This window comes from Morus notabilis, unplaced genomic scaffold, assembly GCF_000414095.1.
Source record: "Morus notabilis unplaced genomic scaffold, ASM41409v2 Scaffold99, whole genome shotgun sequence".
Taxonomy (NCBI): domain Eukaryota; kingdom Viridiplantae; phylum Streptophyta; class Magnoliopsida; order Rosales; family Moraceae; genus Morus; species Morus notabilis.
The window spans coordinates 195,435-217,064 of record NW_010362482.1 but is presented as its reverse complement, the minus strand read 5'-3'; the positions used below and the strand labels follow the sequence as shown (position 1 = coordinate 217,064).

At 33.0% G+C, this 21,630-nt stretch overlaps 3 protein-coding genes and 1 long non-coding RNA gene across 4 annotated transcripts; 2 read left to right on the top strand and 2 right to left on the bottom strand.

The window, feature by feature from the left end:
* Positions 1-5,858: 5,858 nt before the first annotated feature.
* Positions 5,859-8,186, top strand: LOC21410227. Its single transcript, XM_010102005.2, has 5 exons — positions 5,859-6,119; positions 6,724-6,886; positions 7,026-7,095; positions 7,181-7,415; positions 7,553-8,186. The coding sequence occupies exons 1-5, from the start codon at positions 5,866-5,868 to the stop codon at positions 7,761-7,763; spliced, it is 933 nt and encodes a 310-aa protein (XP_010100307.2). The 5' UTR covers positions 5,859-5,865; the 3' UTR covers positions 7,764-8,186.
* A 4,740-nt stretch (positions 8,187-12,926) lies between these two features.
* LOC21410226 (two-component response regulator ARR11) lies at positions 12,927-17,586 on the top strand. The gene is made up of 5 exons (XM_010102004.2): positions 12,927-13,092; positions 14,551-14,703; positions 14,817-15,206; positions 15,396-15,472; positions 16,320-17,586. Exons 1-5 carry the CDS (start codon positions 12,966-12,968, stop codon positions 17,301-17,303), a joined length of 1,731 nt encoding a protein of 576 aa, XP_010100306.1. The 5' UTR covers positions 12,927-12,965; the 3' UTR covers positions 17,304-17,586.
* A 197-nt stretch (positions 17,587-17,783) lies between these two features.
* Positions 17,784-18,821, bottom strand: LOC112092319. Its single transcript, XR_002902535.1, has 3 exons — positions 18,749-18,821; positions 18,550-18,645; positions 17,784-18,231 (listed from the first exon to the last, which is right to left on the bottom strand). It is a non-coding gene; the product is annotated as an uncharacterized LOC112092319 (long non-coding RNA).
* A 52-nt stretch (positions 18,822-18,873) lies between these two features.
* Positions 18,874-21,303, bottom strand: LOC21410225 (protein WVD2-like 7). Its single transcript, XM_024168212.1, has 6 exons — positions 21,200-21,303; positions 19,996-20,562; positions 19,546-19,908; positions 19,399-19,454; positions 19,237-19,311; positions 18,874-19,018 (listed from the first exon to the last, which is right to left on the bottom strand). Exons 1-6 carry the CDS (start codon positions 21,266-21,268, stop codon positions 18,874-18,876), a joined length of 1,275 nt encoding a protein of 424 aa, XP_024023980.1. The 5' UTR covers positions 21,269-21,303.
* Between the last annotated feature and the right edge of the window lie 327 nt (positions 21,304-21,630).

The following is a 21,630-nucleotide window of genomic DNA, read 5'->3' as shown; positions in this document are numbered from 1 at the left end:
TGCTTTGTGGAAATCTGAAGATTTGATAGAACAATTTGATGAAATGGCGGTGCTTGTGGAAATCTGAAGATCATCAGATTCATTTGTAGGCGAGATAGGTAGAAAAGTTTCTTGCAGAGGTTCATGGGATGGAAAATAATCTGGATGCTGGTTAGGCGACAAAGTTTCTTCCAACAGTTGATCTTGTTGTTGTACGATCTGTGAGCTAACAATAGAGTCTGTATTAGCATCTTGTGCTTTCGGGAGACTTTGAGATTCACGAAATTCGTCTATTAAGAAGTTGGGTCCGTTTAGTTCGTTGTTTCGAGTTGAGATGTGATTTTATGTGAGAACTTTTTATTGAAGTAAAAAAATTAAATGTGACTGTTTTTGAGATATTTTTACTGTAACAAAACTCAAATTCTAAATTAGAATCGGTAAAATAAATAAGTTTAAATTGATAAGAGCATTGATCTATTTTCATCATTGTAAAAATTTATTTATTTATTTATTTTTTTCACGTGATGGAACTCAAGACAAATGATAGAAGGCAAAGTCTCAGCACAAGTTCTTTGGGCTCCAACGTATAGTCAGCTGCATTTCTACATCATAGGCCCAATAAAGCGCGTAGAAACAGGGGACGATTTCTCTCTTTTTTTTTCTTTTTTTTACTTTCTTAAAGGTGAACGAAAAAGTAAAAAGAGAGATTTGGCCAAAGGAAACGTCTTCACTTTGATGTAGGGCCGGGTATAATAGAAGAACAAAAATATAATTTAGAGAGATATGAATTAATAGGGAGAAATAGAATCAAGATAGAGAAAAATAATAATAAACGAGATAAAAATTTAAGAAAAATAAGAACTCAAAAGAAAAAAACCAATAATCTCAATATCATTAATCATTAAAAGCTTGAATGAGCATAATAATCACTATGAAATCCTAATCCCATTATAAAAAGAAGATAAACATAAATAAATTTAAAATAGTAAAAAGATAAAGATAATCTTAAAATCAAAAATCAAATTTAAATATTATAATAATTATGATCTAATTCGCCATTAAAAACTTTTATTTTCACTTTATATTAAAATTTTAATTTTTTTTTATTTGAAGGGTGGGGTGTTTTTTCTGGTTTTGAAAATGATGCGAAATATGAGTTTTTTAGGCATCATCAATATTTCACGGTAGATGTTGATATGGAACTACCATCAAATTAAACCTGCAACCACATATAAAATTTTTAATTATTACTCTTTCTACACGAGTCTGATTTCATTTTAAGGTGTTAAGCCATTAAGGGCTTGTTGGATTGAGTAAAGGCCATATTGTGGCCAACGATTCTAGGGATTAGAGTTTCTAATTTTGGGATTATAAATTTTCTAATTTTTTATTTATCAACACGTATATATATTTTTTAGTTAATAGATACATTTCTACTTTATATTATTTAAAATTTTTATTCCTATTAATTACGTTAGTTACATATTTATTTTAAAAAATAATTATTTCTTTCATATTTATCAAATTTATCTTATTTACTTAAGATTTTGCTCAGCATATTTACTGATGTTTATTCCTAGAAAATGCATTAATTATCTAAAACTGTTTACTGATTTTTATTTTTAAAAGAAAATACTCATTTCTATTTTTTAATTTTATTTCAAAATTTTTTATTAGCCAGTCAAAAAAATGTTTTTATTAGCTTGATAATTGAATATTATACCATTCTAAATTGAAAACCCTAACTCCTAATCATGACTCCCCAAATTACATCCTATTAGCTCTGTTCATTTCATTTCACCAATTCGAATCTAGAATTTGAGTTTTGTTACTGTAAAAAGTTATAAGAAACAGTCACATATAACTTTTTTGTTACAGTAAAAACTCTCACATAAAGTCACATCTCAACTCAAATTAAAAATTCAAATCAGCGAACTAAACGGACCCCAGTCTCAAAACTCACTTAACTCTATTGTCATCACCGTTGCTACTGGAGGAAGCCTCCATTGGTGATTACAACAATGAGAGCAAAAAAGACAATCTACTCACGGGTGGAGCCATGATAAAGAGATAGAGAATGTTTGCAAGCGATAATGAGAGCAAGAGAGATCCAAGGAGAGGAGGCGATGGAGGTATTTCGAGATTTTTTATTTTTTTTTGTCTGAATATGACCATTAATTTCCAACCCCCTAAATTCAGATATTTATTAATTATCATTTCATGTAAATTTAACTTCTAAAAATATTTAAATGATTTATAAGGGGTCTAAATTTAATTAGAAAGACAATTTAGGAGACAAAAAATTGACGGGTCTTAACTCAATAAAGGAGTAGTTCACTCAATCACATTTGCAGAGTTTTTCATTGGACGGCCCACAAATGACAAAAAGTATACATTAAAGTGGGTTAAGAAAAAAAATTAGGAAATATATCTCTTCTTAACTCACCTTTTCATTTTTATACATTTTTATAAAGTTTTTGACATTTTGTGATGAAGAGAGGACAAAGTGGGTAAAAGATGCCCTCCACTTGGCCCAGATTTTAGAAGCCATACCCAATAAGCAACAAAGCAATGAAGTGGCATCATCTAGGATATATATAAGCCTTCAGAAAATGGAGAATTTATTTTAAAAATATATAAGTCTCTTATTTTTTATAAATACTTTTTTATTAATATAATTATTTAACTAAAAAGATTATGAATAAATAGTAAAAAGTAAAAATCCTGACTCGTGCACTTTAAAAGAATATTTATCACGATTACCTTTTAACATTTAATATTGACAAATACCTCTTAAAAATATATAGTTCAAAATTTTTATATTTTACTCTTAATTTATAACTTTTTTAATTAAATACTTACAATAACAAATATGTATTTATAAAAAATAAAGAGTAAATACCAGCCTCATCTCTCAAGGTAAATTCTCCATTTTCTCCGTGTGAATGGCTAAACAATGGGCTGATTAGATGGAAGTCCATTTCTTGGGGCCCACAAGATTCGATACCCAACCCATCATTTAACGCGGATACGTATGTGTATATATGTTCGCATATAGTTTCTTTTTAGAGGTGTGTACATATATAGTCGCGTATTAATACGAGTTATTGGAAGAATTATAGGCACTTGATAAATATTAAATCGTAAAAAGAAAAGTATTTAAATAATGGAATATTTAATTGATAAATTCACACGGCAATGGCGAAAGGCTCGGTGCCGATTTCGTTTTATTTATTTTGCTTATAGCTATCAATATTATTGTTTGAAGCTGGTAAAAAAAAGCTCAAAGATTTAAATTCTTTCTGCCACAATCACATTCTTTGTTTTTAAATCTCATTCATATAATACAATCATGGCTAATAATAAAGTCATATTGAAACGAAAAACTACGTGAAATGAAACCAGATAAGTTTTAATGGTCAAAACTAATATAATATTGATAATTTTCTTTTCACTTCTAAATAATTTCTGTAATATTCTTTCTATCACGTACATAATGAGTTCATGACTTTTTTTTTTTGGGTGTGTGTGTGAGTTTATTAATTATTATTATTTTTTTTTTCAAGAACTCAAAATTCCATGGGTTTAAATATGCGTTTTCCACTTATTAATGCATTCGACTTTAGTCACCACCTACTGAATGAATTTAATTATAATAATGTACATAAGAGACGGTCTTAAGTTATGTCTACAAACGACAAGACAAAATGAGTTTTTATTTTTTATTTTTTATGACTGTTAATTATTGTTAACCTACCTTTTAACAGTTTAAATTTTTGAGATGGATTGGTAAACTAACATGGTATTAGAGTGGAAAGTCTTGAGTTCAAACTCTCGTAATTGCACTTTTTATCTCCATTTAAAATTGTCATGTGTTGGGTCTTTAATATATCTCATACTTAAATATTCATGTGTTGGGTCTTTAATATATATTGAGCTTAAATATTCACGTATTGGACTTTTCAATTAATTTACATATATGATTGCCCATTGTCCAGCCCACACATGAAGAAGAGTGTTAACATATAAAAGTATTATTGGCTCACCTCTTAACAGCTTAAGCTTTTGAGATGAATTGGTATACTAACAATGACACTAGTGTTCAAGCTCAATTTTTAAACTTTGTCTTAACAAATAGACATTACAAGAGAGATGTTCAATGCCTTCTATATTTCAAACCTATAAACTCCACTTACCATTAAATTTAGAAAGTCATCCAATTGAAAATTGGTAGTAGTTGATGAATATAAGTGATACGTCACCCGGATATTCATTTGTTTGAGTAATTCAAATCCAATTTTGATTTCTTCTTATAATTCATCTAGTGTAGTGTCGTAGGTTGGGTCCACTAGTTTAGAGAAATCTATGTTGAACAAGTTTACATGTTTTTGTTGATTTATAGTTTTAATTTATTCTTAATTTAAATTATTAGTGACTTTCAAAATACTTTTTTTTTATGAATTGCTGAACATTATTTATTTGTTGCCTGAAATTGAATCACATTGTAAACGATTCACAACGAATAATTAATGGTCGTCTATTAAAAAACTCATTTAATTTATCGATTTGAGCTTTTAATTTGAGTTGATATGTGATTTTATATGAGAATTTTTAACTGTAATAAAAAAATTAAATGTTATTTTTTATAAAAAATTTTAACTGTAATAAAATTAAAATTAAAAATTTAAATTAATAAAATAAACGAATAAGACTCTTTTCTTGAATTCAAGAAGGAAAAAAAAAAAAAAAAAGGAGTTGACAATTTTGGACCAGGTTCAGCCAATGGCCTTAAGGACTGCTGAGCCTCATACAGTCATGCTCATTTAGCCTGGCCCAAAAGCTAGCACAAAAATGGAAAAAAGAAGGTTAATGACGATACTCCAAAGGAAAAAGAGAAATAAGATGCACACCCTGGCAATTTGCACTAATGATTGTTAGGACCGTTTAGTTCGTTAATTTAAGTTGAGATATGATTTTATATGAAAATTTTTTATTAAAATAAAAAAATTAAATATAACTATTTTTAAAAATTTTTTACTATAATAAAACTTAAATTTTAAATTTTAATTTATAAAATGAACAGAATCTTAATTTTTTATCATTTATCATTTGTAATTAAATTCGTGGATTAATAGTAATGCAGTCCACCAATCAGACAATAATCAATGGATAATAAATAAGTCACAAAATCCCAAAATTAAAAAGTTCCAGGGTCAATATGTAAATCAACAAGAAGTTTGACATACATTTATAAAAATTTTTCAAGTTAAATTTGTGAACTAAGGTCCTGATCACTTCGTTAATTCGAATTAATATGTGATTTTATGTGAGAATTTTTTACTGTAATAAAAAAGTTAAATGTGACTATTTCTGAAAGTTTTTTACTGTAGTAAAACTCGAATTTTAAACTCAAATGACAAAATAAACGGGACCTAAATGTATTTTTTTTTTTCTTTTTTTTTTTTGGAGAAAAGGGGTGTAAATGTAAAATCAGGGTGCATTTGTAAAGATGAAAATGACCACCTGCACTACCCCAGCCCCACATCATAATTACTAGAATTTACTTTGCGACAAATGGGTAGAGCTGGCTGAGTCAGCCGAAAGTAGGGAAAGTAAAAATCAAGAGTTGGAAAAAGCTGAGAGGGAAAGCCTCCAAAGAGCAGTTGAGAGAAATAAATGACAAAAAAAAAAAAAAGATTTTAATATTAAGATAACATTAACATGACAAAGAAAGAGAAAGATGATGAAGATATCCCTTTCTTTTCTTCTAGTCTCAAAGGTTTCAAAACTAAGCAAACTCTCCCTCTCTCTCTCTCCCTCTCTCTCTCTCTACATATATATATATATATATATATATCAAGTTTTTCTCTATCTTCCTTCAATCTCATGTTTTTAAACAAACTATTCTTCTCCAACATTCTCTCAAACTATAATCCTTTTGTTTTTTGTTTTTTAATCTCGTTCTCTTTCCTCGTATTGTCTTTTGTTGTTGTATTTGGTTTTCTTCCTTCTCTTTCTCTATCTGTGTTTTTTTTTTCTTCCTTAAAGGGTGAACATATGTGGCAAAATCAGGCGAATAAATCTTCTTACAGAGAATCTCTCAAAGCTCTTGAAGCGGATATACAGCATGCCAATAACTTGTGAGTTTTTTCCTTCTGTTTTTGGGGGTTGAGGGTCTTAAAAATTTGAACTTTGGTTTAAATTTCCAATTTTTATCTTTTTTTTGCTGTTGTCTATGATCGAATTCTCTGATACACATTTGCCTTTTTTATGCTCTTGATCAGTAAAGCAATAGTTTTTTTTTCCCCTTTTTTTTGTATAATTGAGTAAATTGGGTTGTTAATTGAACGGAATTGTGGTACTTTTTTGGATGATATATGTCAAGAAGGGTTTAAAATTCACTGTATATTGATGATTTCTGAATATTTGTTTTAGTGAAATATGCATCAACCAATCAATCATATATAACTTACGGCCATTTTGTTCAAAAAAATTTTGTTACTTGTCCAGTCTTTTCATGTTCCTGCATAGTTTGTTATTAAAAGCAAGTTATTTTTTTCTTATAAAAATTGTAAAGGTGGGTTAATAAGTTTTCCAAGGTTGTTTGGTCTAACAGTTTGGTATTTTCAATAATTATTTATTTATTTTTTATAAAGCTCATGTAATCCATTCCATTTACTTTTCTCCTTCTTGGGCGTTGACCCTGATGAGTTGACCATCTTGATTTTGATTGAGGATTTGCAGGGCTGCTTCTCTCCCCAGGGATTATAATGGGGATTGTGTTCAGATGAGATTGTCTTACAGTCCCTTGGCTCCGCTTTTCCTGTATTTGATTGAATGGATGGACTATAGTTGCACTGATTCTCTGCCTAGCTATTTAGGCCTTCTCCATATACTAATATACAAGGTTTTTTTTTTTAATTGTTATCTTGTTTCTTAATTCCATGATTATCAATTCAATGGGGCTAGTTTAACTGTTTTAAGTGATTTTGCTGTTTATTTATAGTTTCTTAAAACCAAAACTAAGCCTTGCATATATGGTTTAGGTATATGTTGACGGAATTCCTTCAGCGTCTTCCTCAAAAGAAAGGAAAGCCAGTTTAAGGGAATTTTATGGTATGTCTTTTTATCTGTGACCTTTTAAACACTTCCGGGTTACCACATTTTTTCGTCGTAGTTTTTGATTGAAATCTTGTTGCAGCTGTGATATATCCTTCACTCAGGCAACTTCGAGGCGAGTTTATTGAATTGGATGGTGATGACACTAGAAACCAGTACACAGAAGTTTTAAGCGGTAAACGAGAGGAAAGCCGAAGAGTGGTTTCGGATAAAGACCTAGAGAGAGATGATGAATGCGGGATATGCATGGAAAATGGAACGATGATGGTGTTGCCAAACTGTGGGCACTCTATGTGCATCTGCTGCTTCCATGATTGGTACCATCATTTTCTATTTTTGCCTTTCAAGTTAATTTTGAACATTCATGAAAATTGTTGATTACCCGTGGAAAGTGTAGTTAGAGAAATAAGCTTTCTTGTTCTTTTTGTAACTAAAAAATGTGCTTCAATCACAGGAACGCGCGATCAGAATCCTGCCCATTCTGCCGCGGCAGCCTCAAGAGAGTTAGCTCGACAGACTTGTGGGTTCTCACGAGCAACAATGATGTGGTTGATCCGGTAACTCTTGCAAAGGAAAACCTGAGACGCTTCTATCGTTACATCGAAAACCTGCCTTCTTTCGTTATCCCAGACACACATGTATTATTATTTGATTACATGCTCTGACCTACGGAGGAAAGACTGGTGCAACAATTCATGCAATGCTAACTACCCCCTTGTATATAGAGTCCTGTAAATAGAGAAGTTTGGCGTCGCGCCTACCGCTGATCATGGCTTGTTGTGAGCTGTTTCATGGTAGCTGTACATAGTCAAGGAAGGAGCTTTGGAGATTGTAAAAACTAAGCATAGAGCAGCCTGGATAAAAGCAAGGATTATGGGACTACATCTTTGTTGCAATAGTACATAATGTAAAAAAAAAAAAAAAAAAAAAGGTATGCCTGGCATTTAACTCAGCTTTTTTGGAACCTGAGTTTGGGGTGCAAATGGCAAGAAATTTATGTGTATCTGGGCTTCTGCTTATTACTTTTCCATACATGATTAAAGACGTGGGTCAAATATATAATAATACAAAACTTGATTCTCTTGCAATAATGATTTTTATAGTAATAGAGCCCCACTTCCTTCCCTGTTTGATTTGGTCATGAATCAAGAATTAGAGGCGCTTTCTTTATTAATATTGATGTCATTATCAAGCTTTGATTCTTGTTGGCTGTTTACCTCTTGCAAGCTCAATGAAGTGGAAGAGAAAAGCTGGTTTGACAGTTGCCTGTAACTATAATAATTGGAGAGAGAGAGAGAGAGAAGTTTATGGCTAGAATTGAATATGATTTCTTTGCCAAAGTTTAACATCACGATGATACCTCATTAGTATAGTCGTGTAGCACAGAAATTGCTTTTTATTTTGCATTTAGAGTTAAATAAGTGGTTCATAGGAATAGAGGTAAGTAGTCCCGCGTTCTACAGACATCTGCAGGCTAACTCGAATACGAGGTCTGACTTGAATACGTGACCTTACAAAGGAGAACAATCACTCCATTAAATGACTGATGACTGATGCAAATTAATTAATTTTTTTTTAACCAGGCTAGTACATTTAGAAGTTGATTGTTTGTAAAAAAATCTTTGTTTGACAAATTTTTTGATTTTGTGTAAGATTAGGATGTGCACAATGCTACTCATCAATATTCTTTTTGTAGCATTTTCAAGGATGATTAAACGCTTACCATCCCCATCCCATCCCTTACTGCAAGCAAAGATTGAAGCTTTTGTCGTAATCTTTTTCTGTTTAACTCCCTTTCATGTCTTAGATTTCCTTGATTAAGTCTTTAAGGAACTCCAATCAGGAGCTTTATATATACTATGGATGGCTTGCCATGGTAGTTAACTTAACTCATCTACATTAACAAACTTAGAAACCAATTCAGATCAAGTTGTTCCTAGTTGTTCTCAGGACTTTGACAGGACCCATCAGAGCCCATTTATGTAAACAAAGGTGAAGTTGAGTATTGGGCCCATAGCCAAGGATGAGTGCCATATACTGACTGATGATGGGCACAAATTATAATTTCTAAATATTAATTAGGATTATTCTCATAGGTGTTTGTTTCTTATTTTCGAATCTTAAAACTCTCAATTTATCCTTTGGTCTCACTTAACTCATTTATGTTAGAATTTCTATTAAACACGGATGAAGAAAAGGAGACGGTAAGATCACGCGGTTTTTTTATTAGAACTTCCATTAAAAACAAATGCAAGGAGACCAATCATCATACTTAACCCTTTTTTCTGCTGATTTTAACAAAATGTTTCACAAAAAGGATTAAGTGGGATAAATTTTAAATTGAGAAGATAAAATGAAAGTGGCAAACTACGAATGACCCCAAAATTTAGAAGACACCAACGACATTAACCTTATAAATTAACATGAGCATCTATCTCAACAAATTCATGTTAAAAATGTTGAAGATGTAAAAAAAAAAGGGAATAAAATTATGTGTAAAGGTGCATACCAAACACCCTCAAGGCCTCAAGTGGGGTGCCAAACCATAGGATTTGGCATATTCTGGGAACAAGAATGCTCATTGCATTCTTCAGCATCTGAACATAACAGTTGGAAGAGAAGTATCAGTAAAAATTTTGGAAATGAAAAGGTTAAAAGAGAGAGAGAGAGAGAATAAACAGGTAAAGAGCAAGAACAGCTGAAGCATCATAGGAGAGCATAAGGCAGAGCCATATTCCAACTTTTAATTAAATTAATCAAAAAGCATTCTCCACTTAAGAGAAGTTGCATGAAGTCCATCCTCCCAATTTGTTAATCACCAATCATGCTCATCATCTTTTTAAGTAAAAAAATGCTCCTTCACATAAAGAATTTGTAAGTGGGCATTTCCTTTTAGAGCCATTTAGTGTTTTTTTTTTTTTTTTTTTCCTCTCTCTTAAAAGCCCTTCTATACCCCACTCTCAAAAAGTATGCCTTTAGGCTCCTATTATTGAGAGTTGAACCGCAATAAGCAAATATCAATTACCCACTTAAAAGAAACTGATAAATTTACACCGATAATTACTCCATTAATACTTGATTAAATTATGGAGGATGACACTAAAACTTCAAATGGGTTTGCCACTTATTCTTAGGCTTAAATCACATAGCACAAAGTGCGCTACAAAACCTGCTCTAATTGGTCACGAAACTTAATTAAGTGATCATTAGAACATGGAAATAACCCTTTTCTCTCCCTGAAAAAATGGACCTCAACAAGAATATGCAACTTTCTGTGGCACCAACATGGAACAAATGGCACATTATGGTCTTAAACCTTTTTGTCTTTAATTTTTAATTTTTTTTCCTCTTTTCTTTTTGGTTATAGTGGCCTCAATTAATATATAGGAAAAATTTTATAAATTCTCCTTACAATTTGAACCCTAATTTTCATTTGTATCAAGCGTTTCCCTCTTAAGTTTCAAATTATAACATAAATACATTTTTGATTAATTTTTTTTTTATGGAATATACCTTAACGATAATGATAATGACAAGTCTACTACTTCTAGAGATCAGAACATAAGCTTTAATTATTTTTATTTTCCCAGATAGTATTTTATCAGTAATACTCATAATTTCAATTTAAACTTTTTTTAACCCTCTTTATATTTACGCATGCATGTTATGTCACTAGAGATGTCACTAGAGGTTAAAATAGAGCAAAATCAGAAAGCAATTGGAACCTTCTTCCTTTATAAAGCTAAAGTTGCTTTCATATTTAGTATATGGTGCTCTTGAGAATTGAAAAACATTGCATGCAAATTTAAGTGCGGTAAGTAATTAACATAAAAAACTTAATTTAACTTTGGAATCTCTCTAGCTCTCCATTTTCATGCTTTAGAAGAAGATACTATCAAAGCGTGAAAATCACGCACTAATTAATTGGAGACAGAAGAAAGCTATGTGATTAGGTTGATAACTTGAATTGATAAAGATATTTTGTCTCTCTGAGATTGGATTTGTGTCATTCAAAAAAAAAAAAAATATATAGTTCTTAAGAGAAGAAGAGGTTTTTTATATTAAAATATTTTGCAATAAAATATTGAGCTAAAAAAATTGAAACCTCTCTACCAAGTACATAGAGATGCTCTAAACTATGTGAATTATTGGGCATCCAAACATGAAAAAGTTTTTTTTTTTCTTATTGCTTCCACTTTTATTATTTTAGAGTTTATTGAAAGGACTTATAAAAGAATTGAGTAAGATCAACTATAGTTGAGCTTGAGTGCATGGCATGCATGTATTGGTTGAAAGTATAACAAATGTCAAAAAGAAGAAGAGAAAGCGAAAAAAAAATAGTGGTTTTTTGGTCAATTGGATTTTATTTTGTGTTCAAGTACAGATGGTTTTGGCTTCTCCAAACCACTACTCTTCTTAAAACGCTTTCCATTTTGTCTCCTAAATGTATTCCACGTGCCTTTCACCAAACGTTAAAGGCTTCCACATGTAATTCCTTTTTTTTTTTTTTTTTTTTTTTTTTCATCTTCCTCTAGTGGTCAGCAAAGGGGAAAAAAAATCTGTTTATTCTCATTGTCTTAGGAAGGTAATAATATATGCCAATCTTCTTTCTCTTGATCTCTCATTTTTTTTTTTTTTCATTTTCATTTTAATCTCAAAGTTCTATTGAGATGCCAGAGATTCTTAAGATGTATCATCATCATTTTTTTTTGCGGTGTAAATTTAAACACTCATAAGGTATTAGTTCCTTTTTCATTTTCTGTATTTGCAGTTAAAAAAAAAAAAAAGGTGAACTGTACTGTTTCTTGTATTAAATCATATATTAGACAAAATGATTGGAGACAATATTTTTCCTTGTGATAAGAAAAATGAGTAAAGTGTGTTTAAGTAAAGACAACGAATGAATGATGTTGCTTTTGTCTCAATTGAATCATGGCCAATTTCCAAATTTAGTCATAAAGCTTTTTTCAATTTTTTTTTATTTGGCTGAAAATTTAGTCATAAAGCTTTTGAAAGAATGTGACGAATGAGGTACAACATGGTACACAATAAACAACATAAAAGGAAAGAGAGCCTTATCTTCTTTCCCTGCTATTTGGATCTTGTTGTTAATTGCACATTCTCTCGGATCCATACCATCCTTCTACTTTCTCTTTTCCACATCAAGAATTCAAATTGTCCATAAGTAAATGATTTATACCTATTCCTTTTACACAAAGGTGAAAAAGAAAAAGCTTGTTTTTTAGGTGGAATCTTTTTTTTTACCAACAACTTGTATTAGTGCTTTCAAGTTCCAAGTAAAAGTACCACAACCATGATAAAATCAGTATCTCTTTACGTGAAGATTATGACTTTAATATACACATATAAATAGTCAAATTAAGCTTTATAGTTTGTCCAAAGCAAATTAAGATTGCTTCAATGTGATGAATTCATGCATAATTTTTTTTTTTTTGTCATAAGATGCTTTGCTTATTCAAACATTCTTCCTCTCCCCACCTTTAGATTCTACCCCTTTTAATTATCTCATTATTCTACACCCAATATCTCAAAGTTACCATTTTTTTTTCTTAAGCCTGAAGATTGATATAAGAAAATAGTGTTTAAAAAAAAAAAAAAAACAGAAAGGTGGTTAGAGGCTAACAGTCTAACATGAGGTACGGAGACAGTTAGTATCCAGGCGCTTATATTCTCTATCTGTCCGCTTCTGTTAAAATCCAAACAAAACCGTATTTTTTTTAATTATATATATATTTTTTAAGAAGTTAGTGACATATATATTAGTCTCACATATGCTAAAGTTCTACTCTAACCCCCCTAGACTTCAATACTAACCTTTTGTTCTTTTTCTTTCAACTCCTTTCACCATGGAGAACGGTTTTTCTTCTCCTCGGAGTGATGCTTTTCCTGCCGGGCTCCGAGTTCTTGTTGTGGACGACGACCCGACATGGCTTAGGATTCTAGAAAAGATGCTGAAAAAGTGTTCTTACGAAGGTAAATCATGCCTTACAATATGATTCACTCTTGTCACTTTGGTTGTTTATTCTTGTGTAGTCTTTTTCAAGTTATGGATTATTGATTTTTGGACTATTTTTGTGTAAACGCTATGTGGGTGTGCTTTCAAATTTTAGGAAAAAAAAAAAAGAAGAAAGAACTGTAAATTTTTTTGCTTTTGTTGCTTTGGCATGTGTTTTGTTCAGCATCTATGTAGCTATTTGTCTGTATTGAATCAGGTGGGTTTTCAAGTTATGAAAATGACTAAAAGTGATGTTTGTTTGTGAATCACTTCCGTGTTCTTCTCTGAAGTATTGCTTTTAGTTCTTACTTATCTAGAAGCTTGGTTTCCTCACCCAAAGAGATGGATTCTTTTAAGTACATGACGTTTTCTAGCAATAAAGACTTGGAATTTACCAAAAATAAAAATGATTACCATTCAGAATTGTACATGATCTGATGACCACTGTATTGAGGATAAGTTGTAAGCAACTCAATTGGTTGAAGCTATTCTCTTGATAAGTTAGTTTGATGAAGGAAAATAAAATCTCAATCAGATTAGAATTTATGACAACCCCTTGGCATAATGTAGATCGTTAAGTTAAATACCACCAAGAAAATCTTCGGTTCATAAATAGAGCAAAGAAGCTTTAGTCATAATCAAAATCATGTTAGATTAAGAAAAATACGATAATTTAGCAGACCTTAATGAAGATCGAGCAGTCTGGAACTATGTCCAACCGGTAGGGTACCACAGAACTCTCCACAACATAATACAAGAGATCTCAGATTGTTGTAGTGTTAATAGAATTAGCTGTTCTCTGCCAAATTTGATATAGAGACACGATAGAGCTGGACAGACCTTTTTCGTAGGCCTATGTTTTTTAGAAGTGTGGCAGAAAAATAAGTTCTGTATTTTCTTTGGCTTTGCGTTTATAGTTTTCATCTAGATACTGTAAAAATGACTCAATTGAAAAGTTTTATTAGCAAAATAAATTTTGAAAAAATTTTATTTGCAAAATGACTATGGAACGACCAGGAACAAGAACGACCCTTTTTTACAAAAAAACGACTGAGTGGTTGTTTTTTTATAAAAAATGAAGAAAATCACTTTGCCAATTTCACTTTGTTAGATAGTCACTCTAGCAAATTTCTTGCAAAAGGGCATTCGTTACATTTGAAGACCGATTGATAGATTTAGCCCTATACCGCTCCAACTTGTTCTATCAATCAAGGTGATAAGTGTAGGACGATTACTCAAGAGTGTTCTCTTTTTCCTTCTTCTAGACTTATCTCATGCCAATATAATCAAATACTTTCCGAAATTGTTACATTTGGCTTTAAGAAAGCCATGGTCGCAATTGGTTATCTATATTTTTCAAGCCAATGTTTTGAAAGAATGTTGCCAAGTTACTTCTCATTCATTTTGACATCATTTCCCCTGCTTCTCTCTTACAGTTACAACATGCGGCTTAGCAACAGACGCGCTAAGATTGCTCCGCGAGCGAAAAGATGTGTTCGACATTGTTATAAGTGATGTCAACATGCCCGACATGGATGGTTTCAAACTTCTTGAGCATGTTGGACTGGAGATGGATCTCCCCGTGATCAGTCAGTTCTTTGCCAAATGAACAAAAAAAAGAAAAAAGAAATGAAGCTTTGTCCTAGATATTCTTATTTACTTGGCTTGAGTGCTTACAAGTTGTGTTTTTGCACCTATGCAGTGATGTCTGTAGACGGCGAAACGAGTAGAGTAATGAAAGGTGTCCAACATGGAGCCTGTGACTATTTGCTTAAGCCTATACGAATGAAAGAACTCAAGAATATATGGCAACATGTATTTAGAAAGAAAATACACGAAATAAAAGATATTGAAAATCACGAGAGTATTATTGAAGGCATGCATTTAACAAGAAATGGATCAGATTATTCTGATGATGGCCACTTGCTTAGTGTGGACGATCTCACTTCTGTCAGAAAAAGGAAAGATATGGAGAAAAACCATGATGAGAAAGACTTTAGTGATGCTTCTTCTGCCAAAAAAGCTAGAGTAGTATGGTCAGTTGATCTTCATCAGAAATTTGTAAAGGCAGTTAATCAGATAGGATTTGACAGTAAGTCAATCTATTATTTTTCAAAGATTGGTCATTAATCACCATCGTTGAATGGGGAATTTTTCAAAATGGATGCTAAGCTATATATGTTTGGATGCATAATTGTCATTAATGTCATTTTTTTAATGATATAGCCACCATTTTTATTATGCTTCTACAGAGCCATGATGTGTAATGTCTGTTTGGCAGAAGTTGGTCCCAAAAAAATTCTTGACCTGATGAATGTGCCATGGTTAACAAGGGAGAATGTTGCAAGCCACTTGCAGGTAGCTCTACCTTACTTTTTAGTCTTCCTCAATATATGACTAGAAAAATTGTTTCTAATAGGCTTTGTACTGGCGCAGCAGTTTGCATGAGATTATTATGGTTATTATTAGGTTGTTAAAATAAAAAATTTGGTTGCACAATACTATGGACAGGATTTTTATTTAGTAGTGACAGATATTTGTCTATATTACACTTTCATGGCATGTGAACCTGCAGAATATTTGGATAGTTGGGAATGCTCTACTTTTGACTTTTGTCTTCCTCAAACTTCTAATCCTAATGATTTAATTGATGATAGTTATCATATTTTTTGTATGATTTACAAACTTTTGCTATTTCAAGGAATACTGCAACTTCATGGGATCAATGGACATGGGTTCTTATTTACTTTTGCTTTTATTTTATTATATTTGCTGGAAAAAGATGTGATCATATTTAGTTTTATTGAAATTATCTGGTGAAATTAGGTGAAAATTGAGAAGTTTCCAACTGTGCAGAAGTACCACTTTTACTTCAGAAGACTACAAAAAGTAAAAGAAACAAAACAAAATTTTCTTTTGGTGGGATGAAGCATTATGATATACTCGAAAATATTTATTATATATGATCTTGCTATTGCTTCTATATGTAGTTCCCTCTTTTTTTTTTTTTTTTTTTTCTTGTTACAAATACCAAGAAGATTTACAAACTTCTGCCTCTTTATTTTATTTATTTATTTTATTTTTTGTGGCTGGAATTAGATGTGATGATGATTGGTTTTATTAAAATGGTTCAGTTAAAACAAGGGAAAACTCTACTGTGAATGTGATAGCTGATATGTTTGCATTGAAATTTCAAACAATACAGAAGTACCGCCTTTATTTGAGCAGGCTACAAAAAGAAAAGGAGAATTCTGGCATGAAGCATTCTGATGCATCTCCAAAAGATCCTCCAGGAAGCTTTGGCTCCATTCACCAAAGTGATGTTGTGAATAGCAGCTACCTATTTTCTGGCAATAGCTTGCTTCCCAGGACTGTGGACCCCAGCAGCCATGAAGATGATCTGAAGAGCATAATCTCAGAGCCAGTCATGGAACCCAAGAGACCCCCAGTGAACCTTCCTGATTCTCACAAGACCAAGAATTCACAGATGGGCTTCAACCGTTCTTTCCAACCATTGGAATCTGAAGTCGACTTTGCAGCTTTCAATTCCGGTATCCCAACAAAGTCTTATTGGGGTGAAGTACCAGATGTTCAATTTGGACAAGAACATACGCCATTTGTCCACTTAGAAAATGGCTTCACCAAGTTGCCACTGCCTGATCCATTGAACCATGTCAATGCTGATTCTCTACAGTCAATTCCATGTACTGCAGAGAGAGGCATATCTGGTCCCACTAAGAGTAAGCCTCCTTGTCCTGAATATGGAAGCAACCAAATCAGTGATCCTAGTCCAAAAGTAAGTATACTCGATCCCTTTCCTCAAAGTTCCAAGTCCAACATAGTAAACCATCAACGAGCTCTTGAGCCCATTTACCCTTGTACATCATCCCTTACTACACAAGCCTCTTGTTTAAGTTGCACTGCTGATATAGAGTCTGCTCAAAGAGATGTCCTAAACTTAGCAAGCGGGTCATCTTCAACTCTTGCCTCTTTTGAGGATGACTTGCAAGTTTTGTTTCAAGGGGATTCCTATGGAGACACTCTAGGAGTCAGAAACTTAGGATTTTCGGACTACATCGATGCAGGGCTCATCAATGAAGTTCCCATTCACTTGTATGATTCACTGAGGTTCGGCTACGAGTATCCCTGTGATATGACAGAATATGCCATATTAGACCAAGCCTATTGACTTGACTGCTCAGCCAGCTCTTTCTGCTCGGTCTTGGATGAAGATGATCTTTTCTGCTTGTCCCTAAATGATGAACCAGTTTTTAAGTGGATCTTTAAATTAATGGATTGAGATATTATTTCTCTGACCAGTTTGGTTTTTTGATGTTGAGATGTGTATGATAGCAGTGATGGCAACCATAAAGCATCATAAGCTTGCTCCAATAACTTTGTACTCCGTTCTCATAAAACCAGAAAACTGAGACAGAGTAGAAGTTAACTGCAAAATAACAACAAATATGATATTGCCCTTGTTGACTTATGATTATTTTCTTTAACTAATAAATCAGGCTCATGCTCGGAGAACATAATAAATCAGGCTTGCAAATTCAGGTTTGTGCTAAAAAAAAAAAATAATAATAATAATAAATCAATTTTCTTCTAATGCAAAGTTGAGCATTTAGTATAAAACTCCATACTCTATACGAACTTTTGTCTGGTTACATCAGAAGTTGCTTTTTCATGCTATAAATTTCAAAACTGGTAGGAAAGAAAATTTCTATGCACTTTCCACGGAGATGAAATCCTGCAAAACTTTCCTAACTGATGTTGAAAGCAGACCACAACACATATCACAATCACCCCCAAATGTCTAATTACAGAAGTGGCTCCAGGTGATGATGGATCAATCGCTACTTCAACTGTACTTTCCATACAAATTTCTTACACGGTTGTCCCTATCGTTTTAGTGCTGAACTCTGGATGTTTGGAGATGCATTCTCGCGTGCATTCTTCTGCAAGCGAGAAGTGACTGGCCAATTTGTGCTTCGTTTATTTTCGATGCACTTGGAACTTTCGGTATTGGCTAAAGAACGAGAAGTTGCATCCGAGATCTTGCTGGTAGTTGTCTTCCTTCCAAGCAACGGTGATCTAGGCTGTGTCGGAGGGATCTGAAGGACAAAGTTATTCTTATGTTAATTAGAAACAGAATAGTAAAAAGATGGAGGGTGAAAAATTCAGAGGGATGTATAAGTTACATTCAGAGACCTACAACCATACAGCCAATAATGAAGAAAAATGAGAACAGAAAACTAAGAAGCAAAAGTGTTTAGTAAGAAACTGGTAATTGAACGTTGAGCACAACATATCTATTACCCACATGTTGTCTTCGACGTTGACTAACCGAAACGATCATAAAAACCATTCAACATACCAAATTATGGGGTGTTTTTAACCTACAAAGGAGTTTAAAAGAAACACGTGAGTACCTTCTTTATGTGACTCGTTGACAATTGTGATCCAGGACACAAACCTTCATTTGGTTTGGCTTTTGAGCTGGTTCTTTGCTGCACTTTCTTAACGTCCTGCAGAGAAAATTTTCCGTATCCAACCTTTAACCATTTCAGCTAAACAAGGTTGAATGACTGCTTTTCTAAGGACTAGATATAGAAAGGTCATGTTTCGAACCTGGTATCTTTTTTGCAGATGCTTCTTTTCGATCTCCTCTGCCTTCCTTTTTTGTTCGAGCTTCTCATAGAACTGCCGTGGAAAATGACCCCAAAAGGAAGTGTTAGCACAACTGTAAATTACAATTATAAGGACTGAATGAAAAGTACAATGGTCTTTAATCTTGCCTCTTTTCGTTTCGCTGCTCGCTCTTCACTTCTAAGGCTGAAAGGAGAGGTTATTAGAGAAGACCGTGGTTTGCTTCCTCGGCCATTTGGGGATTTGGAGTTTCTGCATAGAAACAGTTTGTAAGGTAAATCCAAGCAGTACCTTTGTAATTTAGTGACAATTTATCAATATGGAAAATAAAATCAGAAAAATGTGAATATAATGTGACATGAGATCAATGAACGAAGATTTACACAAGTAAAAAGTGATGGAAAACAGGAAAGGAAAATTGACATATAGTACTGGCAAAATAAATTTACACAAAGGTGCAGTATTCTTACTCTTTTGAGGGGGAATTTCGCTTCTGATCTGCTATTATTCCTCCGGCCACGGACTTGTTTAACATTGGCCTATTACTGTAAGATACATATATCATGTCAGTGTGAATAAGTCTTAGTGGCACAAAGGGTAAACGAATTTTTAATGGAAAGAAAGTAAAATACCTTCTATCTTCAGACTTGAGGTTTAATGACGGTCTCTTTAATTCATTTACAGATGCCTAAAGTTCGCAAGTAAATTTGCGTTAGGCCACACAAACGAAGGAAGAAATTGGCATTAATCAAACAAATGTTGGAGAAAAAAGTAGATACCTTTGTTTTTGTTTGTGAAGAAGCTGAATTATTCTTGGAGACACTGAGTGAAGCTGTGAAATTTTTCAAGCTTTTGATTTTTTGTATAATAGGCGAAGTTGTCTTGCTGCTTTCACCACCAGAGTGAGAAGAGAAATGAATTGACATGTGAAGTGATTTTGCATTCTTTTTATTAACCATGTCTTCCACAAAATTCTTACTCCTTGAAGCAAGATTGTTCGCTTTCGTGGTTTGTACATGGGTCATTTGTTTGGCGGGAGATAACAAGGTCTTGTATGCTTTGTTTTGGGATGTTGACTTTGATGAGGAGCTGGATGACCTTTTCTTGCTTGCTGAAGCTATAATCTCTTGATCTCTAGCTTCCTGCATAGTTAATGAGATACTAACAATTAAACCCCTAAAAACAAATCAACAGTCTTCAAAAAAGAGAGTGAAAGAAAGAAAGTTTACCTCACTACCAAGCATATTCTCTTCCGTGGTAGATTCAATCTTATTGAGGTCTACATTATTCTCTGGCGGGATTGAAATTTCAACTGGATTAGAACTCTCCACGTCCATACTTTCTTGAATTGCCACCCCTCCCCCTCCCCCTTCCAACTCCGAAACATCCGGTTCATTCCTTTCGACACACAAATTTGAATTGGAAGGACAAATTGTGACATTACTTGCAACATCTTTGTCCTGTTGTTCTCCCACATCGATCTCTCCTTTCACCATATCCGACTCCATTAAAGAGTCATTGCGTTTCTTGTCTTCAGTTGCTGGCTGCTCTACAACATTTGAAGTGGTGACCACATTTGCAGCCTCGAGCAAGGCTGCCGCTCTTTCTGCAGCTTTTCTCTTGTAATGTGCCTCAAAGTAGGCTTTCTTCTCAGCAACAGAACCCGGTTTAGCAAATTTCTCAACTTCTTCCAAGTACCGATTGTGGGAGAATGCCGACCATCTCTCCCAAGCCAGGGAGTCTGTCAAAAACCTACCGAAAGAGACGGATTCGCCTAGTGCGCGGAAGGGGTCCCCCTGCAATAACAAATGCATTCAATTTTCTCACAAACTCTTCAAAAGCCAAGTCATCGTGACAAATAACCTCACACAAACACAAAAAAACACAAAAATTGCTTTGATTTTCATAAATATATCGACCCATAACATCAAAATCTCATCACAATAATAATAATAATAATAATAATAATAATAATAATAAAAATAAAAGCTAACAAACATTATAAGATCAAACCGAGAACCACCAAAAACCAAGAACCACCAAAGCAGCATAAGTTACGCTCATTTTGGTTCCTAAAGAATCGAATCTACATAACAGAAAGAAAGCTTCGAAGGTTTATAACAGCCATTTTAATCCATTCCACGTCCATTTTCAAGCTGTTATTGTTAATATTACTATTATTATTATTATTATTATTATTATTATTTCCTTCCATAAAGTCTCGGCAGCCAAACAAATCATAACGGGAAAAGGAGAAAAAAAAAATACAGCGAGAGAGAGAGAGAGAGAGAGAAGTTGGGCAAAAATACTGAATACCCTCGAAAGATTTCTTGAAAGTATGAGAAACCCATTGCGTGAAAACTAATGAAAAATCCAAGAAAACGCAAAAGTTTACATTTTTGCAATGCAATACTAGTAGTGTTGCAAACTAACCTCTTTGGCTTCACGAAAACCCCCAGAAGGCTGAGAGAATGATCTCCTGAGACATGGCAACTCCCCCATTTTTCTGTCGTTTCAACTTAATTTGTTAAAAGAATTAACACACAAGTTACAACTCACGACACAATAATCTTTCAACTTATCTTTTTTTTTTTTTTGGTGATATCTAAGCCTCTTTTCTAGCACGCTCCGAGACCCTTTACGACTCTTTAAATTTGAATCACTACAAGCTCCCTCTTGGGTCCATTTCACCGTTGAATTGACACCCAAGAAATGCAGGAAAAAGAAAAAAAAAAAAAAACTTTCTTTTTTTCCTTTTCCCAGGAAAAAAAAAATTACCAAACGAATCTATGAAGAAAAAGTTTGAAACTTTCCAATCGAGTGGAGTGTTCAGAGTCTGAGTATGAGTACGAGTATGAGTGTGA

Bases quoted from the DNA above. Each gene is read 5' to 3' on its own strand.
- LOC21410227 (XM_010102005.2), top strand. From the start codon at position 5,866: ATGTTTTTAAACAAACTATTCTTCTCCAACATTCTCTCAAACTATAAT. The intron at 6,120-6,723 runs GTGAGTTTTTTC...GAGGATTTGCAG, and splicing joins ATACAGCATGCCAATAACTT to GGCTGCTTCTCTCCCCAGGG. The intron at 6,887-7,025 runs GTTTTTTTTTTT...TATATGGTTTAG, and splicing joins TCCATATACTAATATACAAG to GTATATGTTGACGGAATTCC.
- LOC21410226 (XM_010102004.2), top strand. From the start codon at position 12,966: ATGGAGAACGGTTTTTCTTCTCCTCGGAGTGATGCTTTTCCTGCCGGG. The intron at 14,704-14,816 runs GTCAGTTCTTTG...GCACCTATGCAG, and splicing joins GATGGATCTCCCCGTGATCA to TGATGTCTGTAGACGGCGAA. The intron at 15,473-16,319 runs GTAGCTCTACCT...CAAACAATACAG, and splicing joins ATGTTGCAAGCCACTTGCAG to AAGTACCGCCTTTATTTGAG.
- LOC21410225 (XM_024168212.1), bottom strand. From the start codon at position 21,268: ATGGGGGAGTTGCCATGTCTCAGGAGATCATTCTCTCAGCCTTCTGGG. The intron at 20,563-21,199 runs GTTAGTTTGCAA...TTGTTATTGCAG, and splicing joins GTTTTCGTGAAGCCAAAGAG to GGGGACCCCTTCCGCGCACT. The intron at 19,909-19,995 runs GTAAACTTTCTT...TTAACTATGCAG, and splicing joins AGAATATGCTTGGTAGTGAG to GAAGCTAGAGATCAAGAGAT.